This window comes from Bombus fervidus, chromosome 11 (genome assembly GCF_041682495.2).
Source record: "Bombus fervidus isolate BK054 chromosome 11, iyBomFerv1, whole genome shotgun sequence".
Lineage (NCBI taxonomy): Eukaryota > Metazoa > Arthropoda > Insecta > Hymenoptera > Apidae > Bombus > Bombus fervidus.
The window spans coordinates 7,065,975-7,087,975 of NC_091527.1; the positions used below are offsets into that span (position 1 = coordinate 7,065,975).

The following is a 22,001-nucleotide window of genomic DNA, read 5'->3' on the forward strand; positions in this document are numbered from 1 at the left end:
GAGTATCTTATATCATCTCGTCTGTGGTATGTGGTATTATGATATGTATTACGCTAATGTTTACGAACTACACATAGTTGTTAGGGCACATTTATTGACTAACGGAAAAAATAGGGCATTGTTAAAGGTTATCGAAAAACGCGTAAACTGTAAGGTATTAAAATGAAGCACAAGATATATTTTAACAGTTGTATGAATTGTATTTGAATAGATTAATTAAAAATAAATATAAATATTTACTGTTTTAGGTATCTTTTATATAAGATGGATACATGTAATTTATCCAATTTTTATGAAAGACCGGTGGTATTACCTGGCGCAACAAGTCGGAAAAACCGACTACCATCTAAGAATGTATTTTTAGCAAATACAAGTCCTCAAAGAGAAGAGAAAGGAACAGATTATACAGCAGAATATGTACGAAAAGAAGAAGAAGAACTTTTGCGGGTATATTAATTTGTAATTTGAACATTATTAGGAACTTTATTTAACTCAATATATTTTTAGGTTGCAAGTTATCATAATACAAATGATAAAAGTGGTCTTGAAAATGTATCAGTAGGTACATACGTCACAGAAGACATACAAAATGAACAAACATTAAACATTTACAAAACATATCAATTTGTTTATCGTGCAAATCCTAATTTAGTAGTTAATAATAAAAGAGATCAGATAGTATCTATGATTGAAACTAATTCAGTTGTAGTAATTCAAGGGCCAACTGGTTGTGGCAAAACTACACAAGTACCACAATTTATTTTAGATTCCTGTTATAAAAAAAGACTTCATTGTAATATTATAGGTAATTTTATGTGCTTGCAATAATTTAGTTGAACTCTTAAATAGATACTTAAATAGAATATATATAATTCTTACAATATATATAATTTTATTTTGTAGTTACGCAGCCTAGAAGAATTGCTGCTATAAGCATTGCAAAACGTGTCAGTCATGAAAGGCAGTGGCCAATAGGTACCCTTATTGGATATCAAGTAGGTCTGATAAACCACACAAGTAAAGATACACGCCTAACATATTGCACTGCTGGGGTTCTTTTACATAAATTGGTAAATAGCAAAAACATGTTGGACTTTACACATGTTATACTTGATGAAGTTCATGAAAGGAATGAAGATATGGATTTTCTTCTCCTTGTTGTTCGAAAGCTATTATATACAAATTCACGTTCAGTAAAAGTTATTTTGATGTCTGCTACATTTGATGTAGAGAGATTTGCTAAATATTTTTCTTCACCTGTGGGAATTAAACTTGTTCCTGCCCCTATTATTGACATTCCAAAGAAAACATTTTTTAATGTTGGTATCTATTATCTTTGTCAAATGGTTACATTAGGACCGGTAAATATTTCATGTTACTATTTGAAATGAAAATATTTAAAATTTACTGTATTTGGATATTGCATTATATTTCTACTTTGTTACAGATACCTGAAGTTTCTCCTACCAAACCATGTATTACAAACAAAATGTTGGAATTTTGTGTTAATCTTATAAAAGTTCTTGATGATGTAGACATGAAAGCTGATGATGCAAAATATGATTCAGAAACAAATCTTTATGAAAGACATGTGATTCTCATATTTTTACCAGGAATTAATGAGATTGAGGAAATTAATAATTTGTTGTGTTTACCAAAACATGAACAGAGTAAGTGGGATATAGTGATATTACATTCCTCAATTACAAGTGAAGAACAACAGAGGATTTTTCAAAAGCCACCTCATGGCTATCGTCGTCTTATTTTATCTACAAATATTGCTGAAAGCAGTATTACTGTTCCTGATGTAAAATATGGTTTGTTGAACTACAATAAAGGAAAGTTTGTATATAAAGCAATATTTAACTTTATATTTTTTTCAGTAATTGATTTCTGTTTAATAAAACATCTTATTACGGATCCAAATACGAATTTTTCGTGCTTAGAGTTAAGATGGGCGAGTAAAGCAAATTGCGAACAAAGAGCAGGTCGCACAGGTCGAGTAATGGATGGTAGAGTATATAGATTAGTACCACAAATATTTTATGAGGTAATTTCTGTTAAAAAAATTTTTTTAAAACGTAACAATGTTAATATAAAATATGTTTCAAACTTTATAAAATTTATAGAATGTTTTGCCTCAAGAAGTATCACCTGAAATATTACGAGCTCCATTAGAAAATCTAGTGCTTAAAGCAAAGTTGTTAGACATGGGAGAACCTAAAGCTATTTTAGCACTTTCTCTTGATCCACCTGATCTTAGAAATTTAGAAAACACAATACTATTATTAAAGGAAACAGGAGCATTGCTAAATAACATCAATGCAATACAACCTTTTGATGGAGAATTAACAGATCTCGGTCGAGTTATGGCTAATCTACCACTAAATATCCATGTATCGAAATTAATTATGTTAGGCCATGTTTTTAGTGTCTTAAAAGATACAATAATTATCGCAGCTGCTTTGTCTGTAAAAGATATGCTTAATAATCCATTTCAACAAAAATTGTTAGCCTTCAATGTCAGACTTAATTGGGCAGCTAATTCTTGCAGTGACTGTGTAACTTTCATGAATGTATATAAGGTATGGATTGCCGAAAAAGTTAATCGTCGATTAAATAGTGATGCAGAAGAAAGAAAGTGGGCAATGAGAAATTTTGTACAAATCAGAGTGTTGCGGGAAGTTAAAGCACTGGTAACAGAATTAACACGTAGATTAGAAAAATTAGGTATACAAGAAAGTGCCGGTGTTAATAAAGTTGTTTGGACAGAAGGAGAACGGCCATTTATTTTAAAAATCGTAATTGCTGGTGCATTTTATCCGAATTACTTTATCAACAACGTACCAGCATCAGAAAGTAAATTCAATGAACATGCTGGAATAAAATTACTAGGTGGTTTAGATCCCTTGAGGACAGTATATTTACAAGGCTGGCCTTTGAAACAACCTGGACTATTATATGCCCGCAGAATTCAAGATATCTTCAAGAAGAATTTGAAGATGTCTACTGGAAAAATAAATATATCTTTTGACAATTCTTCTCGCGTTTACGTTCAGTTCATTCAAACAATGTCTGAAAAACAAGATAAAGATGTATCAAGAGGAATATCTCCATTTATTTATAAAGCAATCAGAATGAGACATTGCAATATTCCCATAGAGATACCGATTTTACATGAAGATATGGCTCTGCAACGAGCAAATGAGATGAATTTAAAGCAAAAAACCTATTTTACTCCTAAAAGTGTGTTAAAGGAAAAAACCAAACCTGAATTACCGGGTTTGCGAATAACTCGTATTCCTCTAATTATACAAAACGTACGTATTTCTAACCAAATTACAAAATACAAAGTTAATCTATAACTTAAATTTTCAGATTAAAAATCCTGGTTGTTTTTGGGCTCAACAACGTAATTCTATAATTATAAAAAGACTGAATAAAATAGAATCAGCTATTGAACAAATGCAACATCAATTTGAAACATTCAAAGTGGCTCCGGAAATTGGCACAATTGTAATTGCTCCATATGAAGAAAACAATCGCAAAACATATTTTCGAGCAGTAGTGGAAGGTCATGTATCATTACCAGAAATATTAGTACGACTATTTTTTATTGATTATGGTTATTCAAGTGAATGTCGATTACGTGATTTAAAACGTTTGGAGAATGATAGCGATATTTTTGATATCCCTGCGTTAGCGTTCGAATGCAAATTAGCAAACATTCGACCATCTGTAGTACATAATTTCTGTGAAGATTGGTCACAGGCTGCATGTGATCTATTCTGGACGTTAATTAATAAACCTGGTTTACTTTTTGGAGAAATTTATTCTGTTGTTAATAGCGTTGTTATGATTGACTTAATTCATAAAAATGAAGAAGAGGAAATTAGTATAAATCAGTGTCTTCTTGAAAAAACACTTGCAATAAAAAAGGAGGAAAATTATTTGTCACGTTTTAATCATAAGTTAAGATTGCAACAATCAGATATGTCGGATGAACAATGTTATTACTATGAAAAGTTACAGTATGATCAAGACGATATGTCCGATATCTATCCAGATCCTCCTGCAGTTACAGAATGCAACGCATCAGAAAAATTACGAGGTCCATTTTCACCACTAGAAATTGATTTAATTCACCTTATTAAGGCTGGTAGAGATAAAACTGTGAGAATGGCGATGAATTCGGTGAATTCTGTTCTTTTGGACACCGATCCTGAAGATTCTTCTCAACGACTTTTAGTAGCAGCATCCATTTCTCAAAGTGTACATGGTCAAAATTTAACATTATATAATACAACATTAATGCCGCGTATTCCTGGTTTAACTGCCTTAATTGTATTGATTTTTACGCCATATATGGAATTGCGACGCAATAATTTTGGAACCAGCTATATTGGCGCATTATGTGGATTAGGTTTTGATCCTATTAAAAAGAATAGTATTTATCCGGAACACGATATAGAACTTTATTTTGACACCGAAATTACTATAGATGATTTACAATTTGTAAGAGCACTTCGTATTGTTTTAAATATTTCTTCTTGTTTAATTATATTTGTTTAGTTTCCTCGTTTGTTTATCAGATAAATAGACTACGTCATTGGATGAATATTGGAATGCAAATTAATCAACAATTTAATAGCAATAACAATATGGAAGAAATTATTATCTGTCAGAATAGAATAAAAGATGCATTGTTGAACTTAATTGAGAAAGAAAGAAAGATTCAAGCTACAGAATTAATTACTAATTTTGATAAATGGAACTTGTATAGTGAAAAGCTGCTGCTTCGGCCTAATAAACAATCCATGATCACTAATAGCATATATAGACTCCATAATGCATTAGAATTGGAAGAAGCAAATGAAACACATGAAATTATAGAACATATAAAAAATTTACGAATATTGGCAACTGAGTAAGTAAATTAGCGGAACATCTATTAAGTTTAAGTGGTATTTCCCAATTATTTTATATTCCTTTTTAATATTATAGAGATCCAAGGAAAACTGGAATTACTCAAATTCCTTGTAAATTATGTAACATTACAGTATGTGATATATTTGACCTTCGCAATCATTTGTACACAGTGAGGCACAGGCAAAACGAAGATATATTAGGAGTTAAAATTTGAACCATAACATGACAAACTACACAGACTATTATTATTATTATTATTATTATTAGTAAGTAACTATAAAATATAAAATGTTTAGTATTCTACATATTAAAGATATATCATTGGAAGAATTAAAATTCTATCAATTTTATTTTATTTAAAACATACTTTTTGTTACAAATGTTTGAGTTTCGTTAATAATGTGTATTAATTTGTTATGATAACATAACGCATTTTCATTTGAATTCTATATTTAGAAAGCGTGATGGCTATACTTTTTTTTTATAATTTTACAAAATTATGACTAATACTCATTTGCTGTATAACTGAATATTTTTTACTGTGATCTGCAAAATCGTTTATAATATAAAATAAAATATATATACAAATAAAAATGTTGCACCTACTGTCTGGAATATATCTATATGTCGGAGCTGAAAAGACACCTGGGCCTTCCCTTTGGATATTTTGGGAAAATACCCAATACTTTAGTCTAGAGTTTATAATAGCTGTACTCAAATAATTGCTTATGATTTAATCCGATTATATTTGCTCGAGATTTGTGATAATGAGCTTGGGCTCGAAGTGACGATTAGTCACTAAACGTAACCGCGGTTACTTGTCAAATTCTGTAATCATCATATTTAGTAAATAGTAAATATCTAGTAAATATCTACTAGTAAATATTTACTAGTAAATATCTTTTTTATTGCATAACCATAATGTCTAATCCAAATGAAGATTCATTACACGCCCTTAACCCTAATCATAATGAAAACCCGACATATAGATCTTGTAACTATACATTTTACATATACTATAGCGTAACAACATATAAAATATTTCTTTTTACAATATTTTTATGAAATTGATAAATATACCCATTTTCAAATATTTTTCAATAATATTGTATGGTGATGGTTGTGAAACATAAATAATACAATCAGTTACCTCAATTTGTCTCAAAAGTATCTGTGATCAGTCATATTCTAAACATCTCTCTGGAGATAACGAGCTCCAGGTTGGGTATATAACAATCGTCCAGGAACATTAGCACCAGAAGCGCTAACATATGTACCTGGTGGTGGTGGTGGATATGGAGCTGGTGGTGGTTGCGGTGGTCTTACTGGATATCCTGATGTAATTCCTCCAGTTTTAGCACCCTGTTATCAAATTTTTTGTAAAGATGATGCATTATTATGGAAATATAATACTTAAATATAAAAAGATACCTGTGGTGGTTGCTGAATTGGAATAGCCCCACCATGAACAGTAACATGACTACTTGGCCTTAAATAAAATTTATCTTCTGCATAGGCACCTTTATGGTCCAATGAATGCAAACTTGTAACATATGCTAATAAAAGAATAGTATTGTAGTGATTTTATTAATTTGTATAATTTTAGATCAATAAGAAAACTTTTATATACCAGATTGATGTGTCGACAATGTTGCTCTATTGCCTGAGAGATATACCGATTTAGTTGGTTCAGGTTCACGGGACGGTTGGGATGTTGATGCAGAATAACTATAAACACTTTGACCAGTAGGGGCTGAATAAAAATTGGAGGCGGAGTATTGATTATTTTCTGTAAGAAAATGCATAATAACCAAAATTGAGGATCAGAAATGTTCACATTGTCGTTGATGGCTTTGTAAAGAAAGAGCATGGAAATTAAAGAAGGTTTATTCACTCACTGTTCCAGAGAACAGCTCGGGAATCGCCAGATCTCCTAGCTGCTTCCTCAGATTCTATATAGGCACAAACATCTACGTTTAATACTCTCTTTTCTTTTTTTTTTCATATTTCTTTTTGTAATTGTAACTTCTGTATTTTTATATACTTACTGGAAGGTGGAGGATTATAGTTTGGTATTGAAGGTGTTGGTTTGTATCCATAACCAGCATGATATGGAGAGGCTGTTGGAGGTGGTGATGGACTATGTGTCCTCTTTAATGGCCCCTAGAAAAAAAGATCTATAAGTAAGTTAATTTTTTATAAATAAATAAATTTGATATACTTACAGTTGGTAATAAAGTATGTGTTGGTGCACCTACAGCTACTTTGTAAAGTGGACTATTGCTTCTTGGTAAAGGAAGAAACAATTGTGGATGAACTACTCTAGGGCCTGCTCCAGGATATCCCCCTACTGCTGTTAATACTTCAGAACATACACTGTATAAAAAAAAAAAAATCAATTATGATGTATTATTAAATGTAAACCAATATATCATTTGATACTGTTTGATTCCAATATATTTTAAGAAATGTGATATAAACCTTGTTTCTTTGATTAATTGCCGTCTTCTATTATCATCTTCATTTAAAACTTTCTTCAGTTGCAAGAATAATTGATGCTTTTCATCTTTTAATTGTGAAAGCTCATTTTCTAGATTTGATATTTGTTCTCTAGTTTCACCTAAAGTCATTACATCTTGTTTTTGTTGCAGTTCTCTTTCTTTCCTTAACCGTTCTTCTTCTGCATCTGCTTCCTGTTCTGTACATTTAAAATAAAAAATTAGAGTAAAAGTGAAAATTTAATGGCAATTTTCTGAAAAGAAGATTACCTTGTTTCTTTCGTTGCCTTTCTCTTGTAATGTGAGCTTTTAATGCTCGCCACATTTGTTCGCTACGTTGAGGAGGACCGACGATTACTGCCGGCATGATTAATTTATTTTTTTTCGATTTTAAAATAATACAAATCAGTTACTATGTAATAACGAACCTGTCAAGACATATTTTTTGTATACGTTATGGATAACATTATAGAGAATTATAGGCATTGTTTGACCATATTATATAGACAGTTTGGTCACAGACTATATATTGGATAGATTTCGTATCAAACGAGGTATACACAAACTTATTGTACAACTTGTAACATCGCTTTAAACTTAAAAACATAGTTGTATCAGATATTAGTGTATATGAGCGAGTGCTCTTCAAAACGTGGGATACGAAAAAGCATTGCATATTACATCTGTATTATGTAAATTCTGTGCCTTGTTAGTAGAGAGACACGAAATTCCATATTTCATATTCCATAATATACATTACACCGTGTTCTGTATAGCCGATAGTCTATGTCCATGAGTTCAAGTCAGAACCATGGTGTGTATGATGTTGTGATTGTATATTTACGTTATAAAATATACATGAATTACAACTAATAATTTCTAATGAATAAAAGAATTTGGTAAGTTACATACCTTTTATTACTAAGAAAGTTACCGTGTAATAAAAATAACTTAAAAGTACATTTGTCACATATAGTTGAAATATATTTGTTATATATTTTTATATCTAACCTCAATCTCTGGTTTTTTTATGTAGAAATCAATCTTGGTAAAAGTTAACTATGATTTAGTTAATATAAAGGATGTGTACATAATATGGTGCTTTTTTACAGCTCTTAACAGTGTTAAGTAACAAGACTTTTGAAAACTATTTCTCTCGGATACATTAGAAAATATGGCACACTATAAAGGAGCAGCCAGCGAAGCTGGCCGAGCAATGCAATTGATGAAAAAAAGAGAAATTGCTCAACAAGAAATAGAATTAAGGAAAAAGAAAATAGAAGATGACCTAAAGATTCATAACATAGAAAATAAATTTGCAACTCATTACAATGCAGTTGAACAACAGTTGAAAACTTCTACTATTGGTTTAGTCACCTTAAATGAAATGAAAGCAAAACAAGAGAATATTGTAAAAGAACGTGAAAGAAAATTAGCACAAAAGGAACGTGAGAAGGAACAAGAAAAAGAAAGAGCCCTAGCTGCAAAGCAAGCTGAAAAAAATAAGCAGAAGAAACAAATACAAGCTTTGTCGTTTAATTTAGATGAAGATGAAGTAGAACTTTCTGAAGAGGAGATAGAATCAAAAGCAGAAACATTAAAAGATAATGATATTGGACCAGTAATAAAAAAAATAAAGAAAAATCCAGATGTAGATACGAGTTTTCTGCCTGATAGAGAAAGAGAAGAAGAGGAGAACAGATTAAGGGAAGAATTAAGACAAGAGTGGGCTAGAAAACAAAATGCATTAAAAGAAGAAGAGATTGAAATTACTTTCAGTTATTGGGATGGTTCTGGACATAGAAGAAGTGTTATTATGAAAAAAGGTAAAGGTTTAATTATTACAACTATAATATTATTTTAATTTATCAAAAGAATAATTGTATACTAATTGTTATTAGTTCGCACTGTTGGTAGGTAATTCCATTTATCAACTTCTTCAGAGATGTTTAGAAGTTTTAAGACGTGAATTCAGTGAACTTAAAACAGTCATGGCTGATCAGTTAATGTATGTCAAAGAAGATCTTATTTTGCCACATCATTATACATTTTATGATTTTATTGTAACAAAGGTAAATATAGTATATAGTATATAGTATATAGTATATAAGAAAGCCATGTTCATATACATATATGTGATATTGTTAAAATGAAAAATTATTAGTTGATTCTTTTACTAGGCAAGAGGAAAGAGTGGACCTCTTTTTACATTTGATGTTCATGATGATATTCGTGTTATGCATGATGCTTCTGTTGAAACAGAAGAATCTCATGCTGGAAAAGTATTACTTAGGTACTATTTATTTTAACATTATTTGTGATGTTTGTATGTATATGATTAATTATATTTGATTATGTTATGTTATGATTTCAGATCTTGGTATGAAAGAAATAAACATATATTTCCTGCCAGTCGATGGGAACCTTTTGACCCAACAAAAAGTTATGATAAATACACAATATCAGATAAAAACAGGAAAAAAGATAAAATTTAATGAAAGATAGCTTTTATAGGAAATAATTGTACAAAAGAATTAATACATATTGTGTTCAGTAAAAGAAAATTGTTATTTTAGGAGAATTTTTTGTTTTGTTAAAAGTATTACATAATCAAAAAATATTAATACCTGTATTTTAACCATAGAGAGTTTATAGAAATTTATAATTTTAAATTCCTTAATTACATAGTATGAATAGGCACTGCAAACTAAATATTATGTATTCTGTATATTTCGAATAATGTACAGAAATTTCATAAAAAAATATTTCATATATATTGTAAATAATATATCTATTACTTAATACACTCTCATAAAGTTGTAACAGTATGAAGCTAATTATATAAATTTAGAAAAATGATCCATTTTACATGTTTAATTCGTTTTCAGCGACATTTACAGTTGATGATGTATTAATAATTTGAGTTTCCTTTATTACTTCATCTATAAGATCATTATAAATATCCCGTACACTTTCTATTGTTGATATATTACCAAATGTCGAAATTGCATTATTTATATCAAATATACTATCATTTTCTTTTAAAGATGCTTGTCTACTAGATAAATTTTCCTGAAAAATCTATTGCTTTAAAATAATGTTCTTTAATTTGAACTTTAATAATTATTGATTGAACTTTTTCTAACTCACTCTTTTATTCAGTTTCAATAACATTTCTTTCATCTCTGCATTCATCATATATGGATTACTACTAGAATCTTCTATTACATCATTTATATTTTCAACATAATAAGTTGAATCAATAAACTTCCATTTATCCTTTTCGGTAAGAGATAAAGTTTGAGAAAAATAAATGAAAAATTGTAATTCTCATACAGTACGATTATTAATATAACTTACTTTGGTATCAAGATTTAAAAGATTTATACTATCTTTATTTTGAAATAGTTGCCGTTCATAATTATTCGTCTCGGTCAATATGTTCGAGTCGTTACATTTACGAAATTCTAGCTTTTTTTCTAGCATTTTTTAAAAATACAATTTTTTTGTTAGATTTTTTAATTATGTAAATAAACATAATAATAGATATATAGATATAAAATATATATTATTTAAAATATCCAATAATCTATTGATTAATATATTATTATGGAAATCTTTCGCGTATTATAACTTTATTGTCATACCTGTATTTAACGTTGTATATTTGGGACATAAGTAAAAGAATTGCCGTGTATTTTCTGCTAGTTTACCAGTTTCAGATGGATTCGATTCTAACATTTTTTCTAGCCGTTTTCGATTTTCACATTGATACAATACAGTTTCTTCGATTGCTTTCTGTAGTATGATTAAAACATTTTCGCTTACAGTGTTAAAAAAATGATCGGTTTTTCATCTTACAATAACAAGTAATTTACTTTTATTTTATCGTTCATTACGTGTATAACGTTATCAAGATTTTCCACTTCTAAAATTTCTTTTCGTATACATTCATCTTGCGCAGCAATATTTGAAATATTAATATCATCATCCCATTCACTTCCGAACAATTCTTCATTGTTAGGTAACAACTCTAATTAAGTACAATCTGTTTTACCGAATCTTATGTATGTATGTAACGAAGTATGTATATAGCGAAAAATGTTGAGATGTGCAGTAGAAGCAACATCATATCGAATATTTAAGGAATTATTTCAGGTTAAATAGTTTACGTTAAGTATATAGCACATAGTAAACAGAATAAACACTTTTGGAACGAATTAATAAGAATATAACAATGAAAATGCAATTTCCTCAATATGTCAGCATTTGTTCGTCTCTTTTTTTATATCGTCACTAGAGTTAGGTAAGACGAAAGTACCTTTGTTTGCTTTCCATGAAATTTCCATGTTTTCTATTTGATCTTCCGTGGTTGAAAGTTCAGAAAAATCTTTTGTAACTGAACTCATAGATGTTTCCGTCGTAGAAAGACGATCGGATCTTGGAGATTCCATTGGCGGTGTTCGACTCGAATCTTTCGACGAGGTTTTGTCATATTGCGATACAAATTTCAGCATAAATTGATTTTCAATAATATTGTCCTTACGATCACCCATAGAATGGTCTGATTTCGACTTGATTTCAGATGGAGCGGGTGAATGACCTCGTCGTTCGACGCTAGGATTAGCCGAAGAGGTGCGTGATGATTGATTGCTATTGATTTTGCGGCGCGATCGTAATTGCGCTTCGTACTCTTCTTCGTCACTGCTACCCTCCGTATACAATTCTTCCCCTGATATCCATAATTCTTCTTCTTCCTATAGAGATGTTGAAATTTGATTTATTCAATCAATGCCCGTTTATTTTCCAAATTATAAGTATTAAACAGCAACTTTGCAGGATTTGTTACTTCACCTCCTTTTTTATTTTGGCGAGTTGAGATTGTACTGCGGTTTTCATTGACTGTTCATGCAATTTTTCATTCTTCGTTACTTTCTCAGCCATCCTGTTACTAAATATATCACGATGCTATAGAAATAGATAATCTTGTAATTTTACACATGCGAATATTGTATGGAAAATGAAGAATATATATTTAGCATCAAAAAGATCATTGACGAGTAAAATGTTTAAAGAATTAACAGAGATGTAATAATCGTGATTTTTCTCGATAAGATTAGTGTAAAGTTATCATTGGTCCTTTGCGTTTTTCTTCGAAAGAAAGTTGCTGGGAAATCGAATGCAATTGCGTTTATAGAATTTTTCAAATTTATTTGTGAATGGAAATCAATTCGACGCATGTATACGAAGTGTCCTTGAACTATGAAAATCTAGAACGAAGGTGAAATAGGTCAAGGTTACGTGTGACAATAAGTACAAACGATCACTGACAGTTATTATGATTTGAAATTTACCACGAAAGAATTTTTTTGGATAACTTATCAATGTTATTATATTTCAAGGACACATGATAATTTCGCACTTAACTTTCAATGTCAGTGTTTGTTTATTTGTATTTATTTACTCATCTTTTTAGTGCTATTAAAATTAAGAGTGCTATTAAAATTAATGTGACTAAAAATCATTTAACAAGTAACATCACTACTATGAAATTGGATGCAGATAATTATTCTGCGAATTTAATTCGAAAAAACTTTTATTTAAAAAAAAATTGTTAATGCACAGGCACGAATTTTTCTGCAATTTGATCATTTAAATGATTTTATTGGCGAAGTTTCAAAACATTACCTCGATCTTTCCGGTCTCACGTTTCTTGGAATCAAGTACAGTGAGGAAGAACGAGATTCACGTGGTAATTTTCGTCTAATTTTGGTTGTGCAATGACTCTCAATAATGACAGGTGTTATAGAACTGCATCTTGGAGATTTAATTTGCGCAATTAATATTTTCTAGTTTTGAAATGTTCCTTTACAACATTATTGGGTTTGTTATTACGTTGTGTTTATCAGACACGTGACGTTTTATTATTCTTGTGTTACAGACCGATTTACAAGTATAAAACGTTTTGATATTTATTTCTTTGGATTTTTTATTATGCTATATTAGTAAGCACTTGAAAGCTGTTCGAGACACTGCATACTGGCTTTGAAATCGCGACAGTAGCGGCGCCTATGGCCAGATACAGCTCGATATATAAATAAACGTATTAGCTCGCTTGCGCGATATACCATGTGCTTTTCTACTGTAATTGTGATCTTTAATATTATTAACCGTAGTTTAGTTATAAAGGAAAGAGGAAAAACGTGACGCCTACTTGTTGGAACATTTTTTAAATAACTTTAAAATATCAGAAGTTGACATTAACAAAAGTATCTATGTATACTTAACAGTAATTCTTATTATACGAGTATCATATAATATTAGCATTATTAAAATTTTTAAAATTACGCTCGTTATGATTACAAAGTTGTAGATTTAATACAAGTAGGATCCATGTATGTAATGTCTTCTGGGAAATGATCCATGATGATAAATCTTTTTTCATTAGGTTCATTTAGATTGTCTAAGAATCCAAACCAATAAATTACAAGTCCTGGACCAAATCTGTTCCAGTAGCTTAGAAATTGTTCTTTGATATATTTCTGATGTATTTCCGTATTTACAAATCTTGCCTTAGATTCTATCCAGTTAATTACAAAACCATTTACTGCAATTGGTACTTCAAGCTTGAAGTCTGGAGTTTTATCATATCCTCTTGATCTTAAATGCTTTTCATTACGAAATGCAAGATTTCGTTCTATTAAGTAGTTTTGCAACTTTAATTCATATTCCTGACCTACAGAACTACAAATTTAATTTATAAGATTATGTACAACTGACTAATTTAAATACTTAATGGCATAATACGTACGTTCCCACAGCATCTGATATAGGGCCATACAAATTGTCATATAATATACACTGTAAAACATTATCTAATTATTATACAGTACAATTATTTCTTAAGTTAGTAAATTTATTAGCTATTTTAAATTTATTACCAAATAGACTTCATATGCAAGATCTTTGTCCTGTATGAGAGTAGTATCCTTAAATAGTTTACTAACTTCATTTCGAGAAACTAAAAACATGTTATCCTTTATGATTCAAGAAGAATTACATATTGTTGTAAGGTATTTTAAATCATATATAAATTACCATTAGATTCATCTTTTCCACAATGTTTTTCAAGAACATTTCTAGCTAATAATGCAGGTGGTGCACCAATATCCTTTGCCATTTTCAATAAAATTCCAACAGGTTCTCCATTTTGTACAGCTTCTATGTAACTATTATTTAAATTATTTAATAACGACAGTGTATATAATTCAGCATATTAAAAACATAATGAAAAATATACGTACGTATCATAATAGTTTTTATTATTACCAAATAATTTGTTATGATTAATTTTCATTCTGTGTTGTACTTCTAAAGATAATATACTGTATAATGTATGTATTGGAATCCTAAATAAAAGAAAAATTAATGATTTATTCCAGTGAATAATAAATAAGAATTGGTTTTGCCAAAAATAATCTTACTCGCTATACTTCTCTTTTAAAATATCTCTACAATCCTTTGATAAACCTCGAAATTTTCGAATTGTTGACACTATATCGTTGTATAATTCAAGCTTCATCTTGTACTTTTATTTTATAAGCCCAGAATAAATTTTCTTAAATTATTTCAACTTTCTTTTAACATTATCGTATAATTATATACTTGACATTGATACTATCAGAAACTTCCTCTTTAATACTGTAGAGATGTAAACTATTGGTATTTACTGACAGGAAGTATATATTTTTCAGTATTATCATTTGAAGTTTGACATTATATTAATTTCTGCGGGAAATTTAAATTTATCATTTAAGATCAAATAACCGTGGCCCGTTATTTTTTTTGTCTTTTATAAATTATGAAAAGTACTTGTTATAATTATTTACAAAAATTAAGGTTGCGATCTTGATATTTTATGAATTTATCCTGGAGTAATAAATTGTGATAGTGAAATACATTAATAGGCTATTAGTGACTACTTTCACTTAGTATAAGAAAGGTTCAAGTAAGGTTAGAGAATTCTGGAGTTTGTTAGTTGTTATATTTTGTTAGTTTTATTGTGATTTTGAAGTATATAGAACAAAAACAAATACTGTCTAAGCAAAAATTCAAAAAGAAAAACATAAAAACTCGAATATTTATACTCTTAAATAAATATAAAGATACTAGCATTTGGTAGCATTGACAGATTTAGTTAATTTGCTATCCTATTTTATATTTTAGTTTTGTAAAAATAATGAATAAACATAAAACCTCAAAAAAAAAATGTAGTGTACAACAAGAAAATTGTAAAACTAACAATGTACAAGAAGGTAATTAATTAATATTATTTCTATAAATATAATTAATTAACTTTTAATAATGTAAATTATGAGTTATAGGTTCACTTAAACAAAGTATGAAGGTTGATATAGGAAATAATTCGCCTCAACATTCTAATGATTCACGAGTTTGTGGTTATAATACACCAATTGGAAAAAAGGATTATGTAATATATGATGTAGAAGATTCTCCTGAATTATATTATCGGTGTAGTCCAACTTCAATACCTTGTACTCAAGATGGAGGTAATGAAATTGCTTGGGATTGGCAGACATCTAATACTAAAAGTTCTTGTGACAAACAAACATCGTCAAACAGTCTCATTGAAACACCAAAAAGAACCAAACAGTTGCAAAAGAAACGGAACTCTAATTCTCCATTACTGCAAAAGCCACTTAAAAGGAAGCAGATAAAAATGGAAAATATAGAAAATATTGGAAAATTGACAGCAGAATTGAAAGCTTTAAGTGAAAAAATGAAAAGCATGCAACAAAATTGTGATAATCATAATATTGAAAATGAAGATAATACAAACTTTGAAACTAGCAGCACACTAATAATAGAATTGGATAGCAATAGTAGTGACGATATGATAATGGATTGTAAACCAAAAATGGATTCTACTGCTATTAATAGTAATAACAAAAACCCTGCAAGTTATGCAGATTTATTTGATGATTCAATTGATGATTCAATGGTAAAATGTAGTCAAGAAATTGAACAAAAATTGAACTTAGGTAAAGATAAAAAGAATGAAATAATAGAATTATCTACAATAAATGAGAAAAAAGAATTGTCTTCTACACCTAAAAAGAAGACTTACTGTTTAATCACATCTAATACCTCTAGTGAATGCTCCGAAAGTTTTAATATCTCTAGAACTTCTTTAACTAGTACAAATGGTCATTTAAAAACATATTCAAATAATTCAAGTAAAACAAATTCTACCATAAATGTTTCAATGTTTAATTCCAAGAATATCAGAAATAATGTTACAAATGCATCGCATGGAAAACAAACATTGCAAGATAAGAGTATGTCAGATTTTCCAGATGATTCCTTTGATGACTGTTTGGCAACTTGCATAGAAGATGATAAATTATTGTCTAGATTATCAGAATATGACTTTAATCCCTCAAATTCAGGCCATAATACAAATCACTCCAAAAAAGCATTCAAACTTATTTCTAATCCAATAATTAATAAAAAAATGCCAAGTAATTTTGCTACGAAATTAGTAACTCCTAGCAGAAGTAAGCTTTTTACAGATGATTTAGTAGACGAAGTTGAGACTATAACTGATGAAAAAGTAATCAAAAATTCTTTTCCTAGTAAAAATTCCTTAGAAAACAGAAAATTCTTTAAAACGAAATGTTTATCAGATCTATGTTCTTATCAAAATAAAAACGCATCAAAAGTCCGTTCATATTCGAATTCATCAGTAAGTACTTCATCATCAATTGTAAAAGGTCAGACCCCATATAAAAATAATAATATTCCATCGATTAATGGTATGGAAAATGCGCATGAACTTAACAGATTAAAGGAAAAAGAAGGTGGCAATTGTATTGTTAAATACAAATCTACTAGTAATTTATCTAGCATGAAAGAGTCTCAGCCGGTACGATGTACTCCAGAAGAAATAGAAAAAAAACGGATGGAGGCAAAGATGAGACTCGAAGCAAAGAGAAAATTACGACATACGAATAGGAGATCAATTGGTACTATATCAGAAAATCCAGAGGAAAAGTCTGTGAAAAGGTGAAAGACTGGTATTCTTTAACTACAGGAGCCAATGAAATTACCTCTCACTATGTCGTAATACCATATTGTTCTATGTACAATTATTGTGCCTATTGTTCATTCCTCTGTGATTCCATCTGCATCTAAATATAGAGCTATTAAATAAAAAATGTTTTTTTTTTAATAAAGAAAGATTTTTTTAAATATTACCTAATCGCATTAATAATCTTAGGTTATTCTTAAAGAAATTAGTATCACCCTGCAGAGAACATGGATGGTAAATAATACTTGTCATGCTAAAATACTACGGGTATGTTAAAAAATATATTTATTTGATTGTAACATATATTGTAATGTGTACTAATTTTAGAGAATAAGTTTAAGAACTCAGAATAAATGCCAAATCGTTTTGTAAACCTGTTTATAAAAGTATTTTTTATTTATCTTTCATGTAAGTGTACATTATTTAGTGTCATTCCATCACCTGATACAGTTGAGTATATACTACTAAAAGTAGCACATTCAGTACCATCTATTTACATATTATTGGTAAAAAATTGGTAAAAATTTTGTAGTTTCGAAATTTTCTACTTAAACTTTATGCTATAGGAATTCTTTTAACGAATTCAGAATTATTAAAACATTCAAATAAATTATTATTTCTGAAAGATACAATATTTAGAAATATCTATTAAAAGCTTCTACCACTTAGGAAACTAGGTATGTTCAAAAGCAATAGCGTTAACGTGGTTATCGAAAGATTTAAGTAAATATCTATAAACAATTACGAACAAAGTAAAGAATTTACATAAGTCTACTATAAGAAAAAATAATAATAAATCACGTAAATATTTAAGAGCAACTGTTATAGCGCATGTTTAGTGGTCGAGCGCCATTACTCGAACGTGTATTTAATCGATACATACGTGACGTCAGACTCGAGCACGTTGCGGTGTTTCCACTCGCGCACGTGAAACAATTTTATGATCGGTAATAAATTCTTTCCTATAATACGAGCAAATTTAAACGCATTGAATATTCAAATATTTGAATATGTGATATTTCAATTTGTTCTACGCGCTTTATTTTCGCGCACGTTATCGTCCATCCCCACCATACGTGTTCGACGAATCAGAAGTTGCGCTGCCGCGCATACCTGTTCCTGATTGGTCGAGTGGTTCGATCGAGAAACGGCAGCAAGCTAGTCGGCCAGCGACGAGCATGGGAAGAACACGTGTCATTTGCATTGTTGCCCTCGATTCGGCGAGCTCATACGTCGACTCACACGATTTTACCACCACTCCTGCCGACGTCCTCACCACCAGTGACACGAACGTTGTTGGTAACGCCACCAGCGTCGCTACTACCACCGAGAAAAAGGCATCGGCTTCCCCTTCCGTGGAGGTGGTTGACAGCTCGAAAATCGCAGTACCATCGCGTACACCGAGTACAGTGCCCGATACAGTGCGAGATTTGTCAGCGTACCCCACCGGCCTGTCACGATGCTACTTGCGGTGATTGCACTTCTATGCGCCGGCAGTAGTGCAGAGGTGTTTACGAACACGTTTCTCGTTAAGATGAGGCAACCTGCGGAAAGACATGTTGCCGATCGTGTAGCAGCGAGAAATGGATTTTTTAATCTCGGACCGGTAAGTTTTTCGACTTTTACTCGTAAAAATAGTCGTTTTTATCATAATGATATTATGAGATAGACGAAGAAACCTTGTTGTCTATATTTTAATACAAGATACGCGAGTTATTTGTTTCCAATGAATCCATGAACAGTGTATGAATTTACTTTGGTTAGAATAAATACGGTTACGCCGAGTATCGTTCTTTAGTGAGATAGTATTAGAATAGAGAGAACGATGGAATTGATCGTGAAATAATTTGCACGATATAATTACCACGCAATAATGGTAGGCCACAAAAGCACGAGATCTTGACATTGACACATATCGTCGAATGTAGCATATACACGACCGTGGTAAAGAAATTGCTTATCTGGGGTGAAGGAGTGTTGCTCGGATCGTGGACAGGGTGAACATGCTAGGATAAGAATGAAATTTCTCTTAAACGATCGATAAATTTGCTCAGAAATAAAAAAATGTTTAAAAAGAACGCCACTGTATTTATATGTATTGTTTGGGTTCCAGCCGAACTTCCCCTTAGATATATATATATATGTATATACACACATATGTATATACATACCGAACGTACAATTTGTGGAAGCAATAAAGTTGTCGAACGATGTAAACAAACGTATTTAGCGTCGATATTCTCGCTGTTTCCGATTTCAATTTTAATGAGAGAATAAACACACAGAGGAATGTTATTATTACATGGGTCGTTGAGAAGCCACATTCATCAATTACGTAAATTGGAAAATACAGAAAAGCGATGATATTATAAACGCTGTTTTCTAAATTTACATTTGAATTTGCTGTTATTTGTATGAAATAATACATTTCTCTAATAACTTATTCGTGTACTTATGTAACGAAATTAAGAAATTTAAGAAAGTTAGAATTGATCTGTTTTCAGGCTTCATACAGGCTCATACAGATATACACATATATCTTTTCGTTTTATAATTATATATCTTCTTTTAAATCTTCGACATATCGATATGATCGTTGAATCATTATATATAATATAATATAATATTTTTTGATACGTATTGTTGGTTTTATCGTTGAAAAAGTCTCTGCTGGTCCCGTTTATCCTTGCTCCAGTTCACTGTTGATTTATATCGACGCGAAATCGTTATCAATTGGCCGCATGAACGACCGATATTCACCGCAGGTATGTCGAATCTACCAGAGGCATTGATTTCGTGGCCCGTTGTCACGAACAACCACCCGCATTATCGTGAAAACGTGTTCGAAACAGTTGGTCGACGTCATAAACACGTAGGATACGTACTAACGATAAGATTAATTTTGCTCGCAGAGCGGTCTTATACCAAGAGGAAGAGTTTTATCTAGCACCGTGTCCATTCACTTATTTTCTCATGTTTCAAAGATTATGGAAAAAAATTCTTCGAAATTTCAACATGAAAAAGATACTCGCATCGTCATAGATTTATTTAGATTTATCTATTCTTAGCATATCCAGTGAAGTGTCAATTAATTGGCTAGCGTAGCTGGATCTCTAATTTGCTTTAATCGAAGTGAAAACACCAGTTTATGGTCAGACAGCGCAACAGTGAAAGCGACACGGCATGATCCAACGCCTACGTGGTAAACGTTGCGTAGGCATTGTCCAATATAGCTAGCATTTCCCCTAACTATTTTGCTTTCATTACACGATAAAGAGCGTCCGTTTACGAGAAAAATGATATATATTTTCGACGAAAGCGAACGACAGCGAATAAAGGGTTATAACTCCCATTTACGAGTATTTATAAACGGTAGAACTTTTGCGAATGAAATATTCCCTCGTCAGTCGAATCTTTCCCCTTTCGTTGCTACAAACAACGGCTGAACCAAGATATTAAGATGTTTTTCCTTTCTGGAAAACTCATTTTATTACTATTCGTTAAACGATGTTTCATTTTGCGCTCGTCAAAGGGACACGTGTATTCGTGAATTTAATTCTCGTTGAATGAATTTCCGAGAATTTTCTCACGTCCGAGGGTAGTTTAACTAAAAATTCCTGCCGGATGTTAACGGTACGCGCGTAACAGGCGAGACAACTAAAAAGCGGATATGTACGTTAAAGTAATTAATTGGTTCGACGATAAGAAAACCTTTTCGCCACGAAGTTTGCCCGCAGTCTGTAATTACAACCATGAAATTGAGTAGCGATGAAGATATTCTTGCGAGATTCAAACAAGGGGAGAACCTTCGTTTCTGGCGTTTTACGACGATAGAAATGTTCCTACAAGTTCTATTAAAATAGAAGAAAACTGCTCACGGGGGAAAACCAACGACTAACAAGACGGCGAAGGCTGGTTTCAAATTTTCGTTGGTTCTTGCGAAACGCTACTCGAGGGTACAAGTTCTAATCGGAACGCTGGAAGGAAGGGTCTATCTTGTGGGATAAATTGCGTTAGTCGTAGCTCGGTGTGACGTCCAGGGATTATTTCCTTTTATTGGGTTCGTCGAACGAAAGTTACTGGCTCTTCTTTGTCTTGGAAAAGTCCACTCCTTCGTTTCGTTACCGGTTCACCGATAATTGTGCCCCAGTTTGTATCCTGTAACACTTAGTTCAACGTAAGCTATCGTTTATCACCGTCAATAAGAATAATTCTGTTTTATTTTCGCGTAGTAGATGGCCGAAGCTAACGAGAATTGTTTCTGCTAACGAGCAGTAGCAAAATATTGGAGTTTCCAGGCATTTCTCGCAGTCCATATAGGCAGCAATTCACTGCATTGCGATGTATTTTATATCTTCGATAATTGAGGATAAGTCAAACTTTCGTTACGCTCATTTTTAACGTGAAATTTTCCACTATTGTAACGTTTAGAATAGAAGAGATTTTATGTGAGAAGTTCGGGC

The 22,001-nt window shown here is 31.0% G+C and overlaps 7 protein-coding genes across 11 annotated transcripts in view; 4 read left to right on the top strand and 3 right to left on the bottom strand.

Moving 5' to 3' along the window:
• The first annotated feature begins 28 nt into the window (after window positions 1-28).
• Window positions 29-5,523, top strand: Spn-e (tudor domain containing 9 protein spindle E). Its single transcript, XM_072013345.1, has 10 exons — window positions 29-154; window positions 249-447; window positions 508-805; window positions 904-1,361; window positions 1,448-1,817; window positions 1,884-2,050; window positions 2,130-3,320; window positions 3,379-4,515; window positions 4,593-4,927; window positions 5,005-5,523. The coding sequence occupies exons 2-10, from the start codon at window positions 265-267 to the stop codon at window positions 5,141-5,143; spliced, it is 4,278 nt and encodes a 1,425-aa protein (XP_071869446.1). The 5' UTR covers window positions 29-154; window positions 249-264; the 3' UTR covers window positions 5,144-5,523.
• Window positions 4,774-7,900, bottom strand: LOC139992496 (uncharacterized). Of its 3 annotated transcripts, none has more exons than XM_072013385.1 (8): window positions 7,698-7,900; window positions 7,411-7,627; window positions 7,155-7,305; window positions 6,978-7,092; window positions 6,828-6,881; window positions 6,560-6,718; window positions 6,361-6,485; window positions 4,774-6,291 (listed from the first exon to the last, which is right to left on the bottom strand). In XM_072013385.1, exons 1-8 carry the CDS (start codon window positions 7,792-7,794, stop codon window positions 6,118-6,120), a joined length of 1,092 nt encoding a protein of 363 aa, XP_071869486.1. In that variant the 5' UTR covers window positions 7,795-7,900; the 3' UTR covers window positions 4,774-6,117. The 3 variants fall into 3 exon arrangements, with proteins under 3 accessions (XP_071869486.1, XP_071869485.1, XP_071869487.1); XM_072013384.1 differs by having other exon boundaries at window positions 6,828-6,899; XM_072013386.1 differs by lacking the exon at window positions 6,828-6,881.
• Window positions 7,901-8,014: 114 nt separating this feature from the next.
• LOC139992497 (protein FAM50 homolog) lies at window positions 8,015-10,477 on the top strand. Its single transcript, XM_072013387.1, has 5 exons — window positions 8,015-8,326; window positions 8,540-9,253; window positions 9,345-9,499; window positions 9,608-9,720; window positions 9,802-10,477. Exons 2-5 carry the CDS (start codon window positions 8,602-8,604, stop codon window positions 9,920-9,922), a joined length of 1,041 nt encoding a protein of 346 aa, XP_071869488.1. The 5' UTR covers window positions 8,015-8,326; window positions 8,540-8,601; the 3' UTR covers window positions 9,923-10,477.
• An 817-nt stretch (window positions 10,478-11,294) lies between these two features.
• LOC139992505 (uncharacterized) lies at window positions 11,295-13,542 on the bottom strand. Of its 3 annotated transcripts, XM_072013402.1 has the most exons (4): window positions 13,323-13,330; window positions 13,116-13,244; window positions 12,282-12,378; window positions 11,295-12,184 (listed from the first exon to the last, which is right to left on the bottom strand). In XM_072013402.1, the coding sequence occupies exons 3-4, from the start codon at window positions 12,369-12,371 to the stop codon at window positions 11,690-11,692; spliced, it is 585 nt and encodes a 194-aa protein (XP_071869503.1). In that variant the 5' UTR covers window positions 12,372-12,378; window positions 13,116-13,244; window positions 13,323-13,330; the 3' UTR covers window positions 11,295-11,689. The 3 variants fall into 3 exon arrangements, with proteins under 3 accessions (XP_071869503.1, XP_071869501.1, XP_071869502.1); XM_072013400.1 differs by having other exon boundaries at window positions 12,282-12,372; window positions 13,116-13,542; XM_072013401.1 differs by having other exon boundaries at window positions 12,282-12,395; window positions 13,116-13,542.
• Window positions 13,543-13,681: 139 nt separating this feature from the next.
• Window positions 13,682-15,156, bottom strand: LOC139992500 (CDAN1-interacting nuclease 1). The gene is made up of 6 exons (XM_072013390.1): window positions 14,912-15,156; window positions 14,732-14,836; window positions 14,526-14,656; window positions 14,369-14,448; window positions 14,239-14,288; window positions 13,682-14,171 (listed from the first exon to the last, which is right to left on the bottom strand). The coding sequence occupies exons 1-6, from the start codon at window positions 15,007-15,009 to the stop codon at window positions 13,787-13,789; spliced, it is 849 nt and encodes a 282-aa protein (XP_071869491.1). The 5' UTR covers window positions 15,010-15,156; the 3' UTR covers window positions 13,682-13,786.
• A 345-nt stretch (window positions 15,157-15,501) lies between these two features.
• Window positions 15,502-17,911, top strand: LOC139992487 (uncharacterized). Its single transcript, XM_072013362.1, has 2 exons — window positions 15,502-15,742; window positions 15,812-17,911. The coding sequence occupies exons 1-2, from the start codon at window positions 15,667-15,669 to the stop codon at window positions 17,515-17,517; spliced, it is 1,782 nt and encodes a 593-aa protein (XP_071869463.1). The 5' UTR covers window positions 15,502-15,666; the 3' UTR covers window positions 17,518-17,911.
• A 785-nt stretch (window positions 17,912-18,696) lies between these two features.
• The window catches only part of Amon (prohormone processing protease amontillado), a 40,522-nt gene continuing 37,217 nt past the window's right edge, over window positions 18,697-22,001 (top strand). The window contains 2 exon segments of the mRNA XM_072013356.1: window positions 18,697-18,953; window positions 18,956-19,144. Coding sequence (XP_071869457.1) covers window positions 18,717-18,953; window positions 18,956-19,144 — 426 coding nt within the window. The 5' untranslated portion in view covers window positions 18,697-18,716.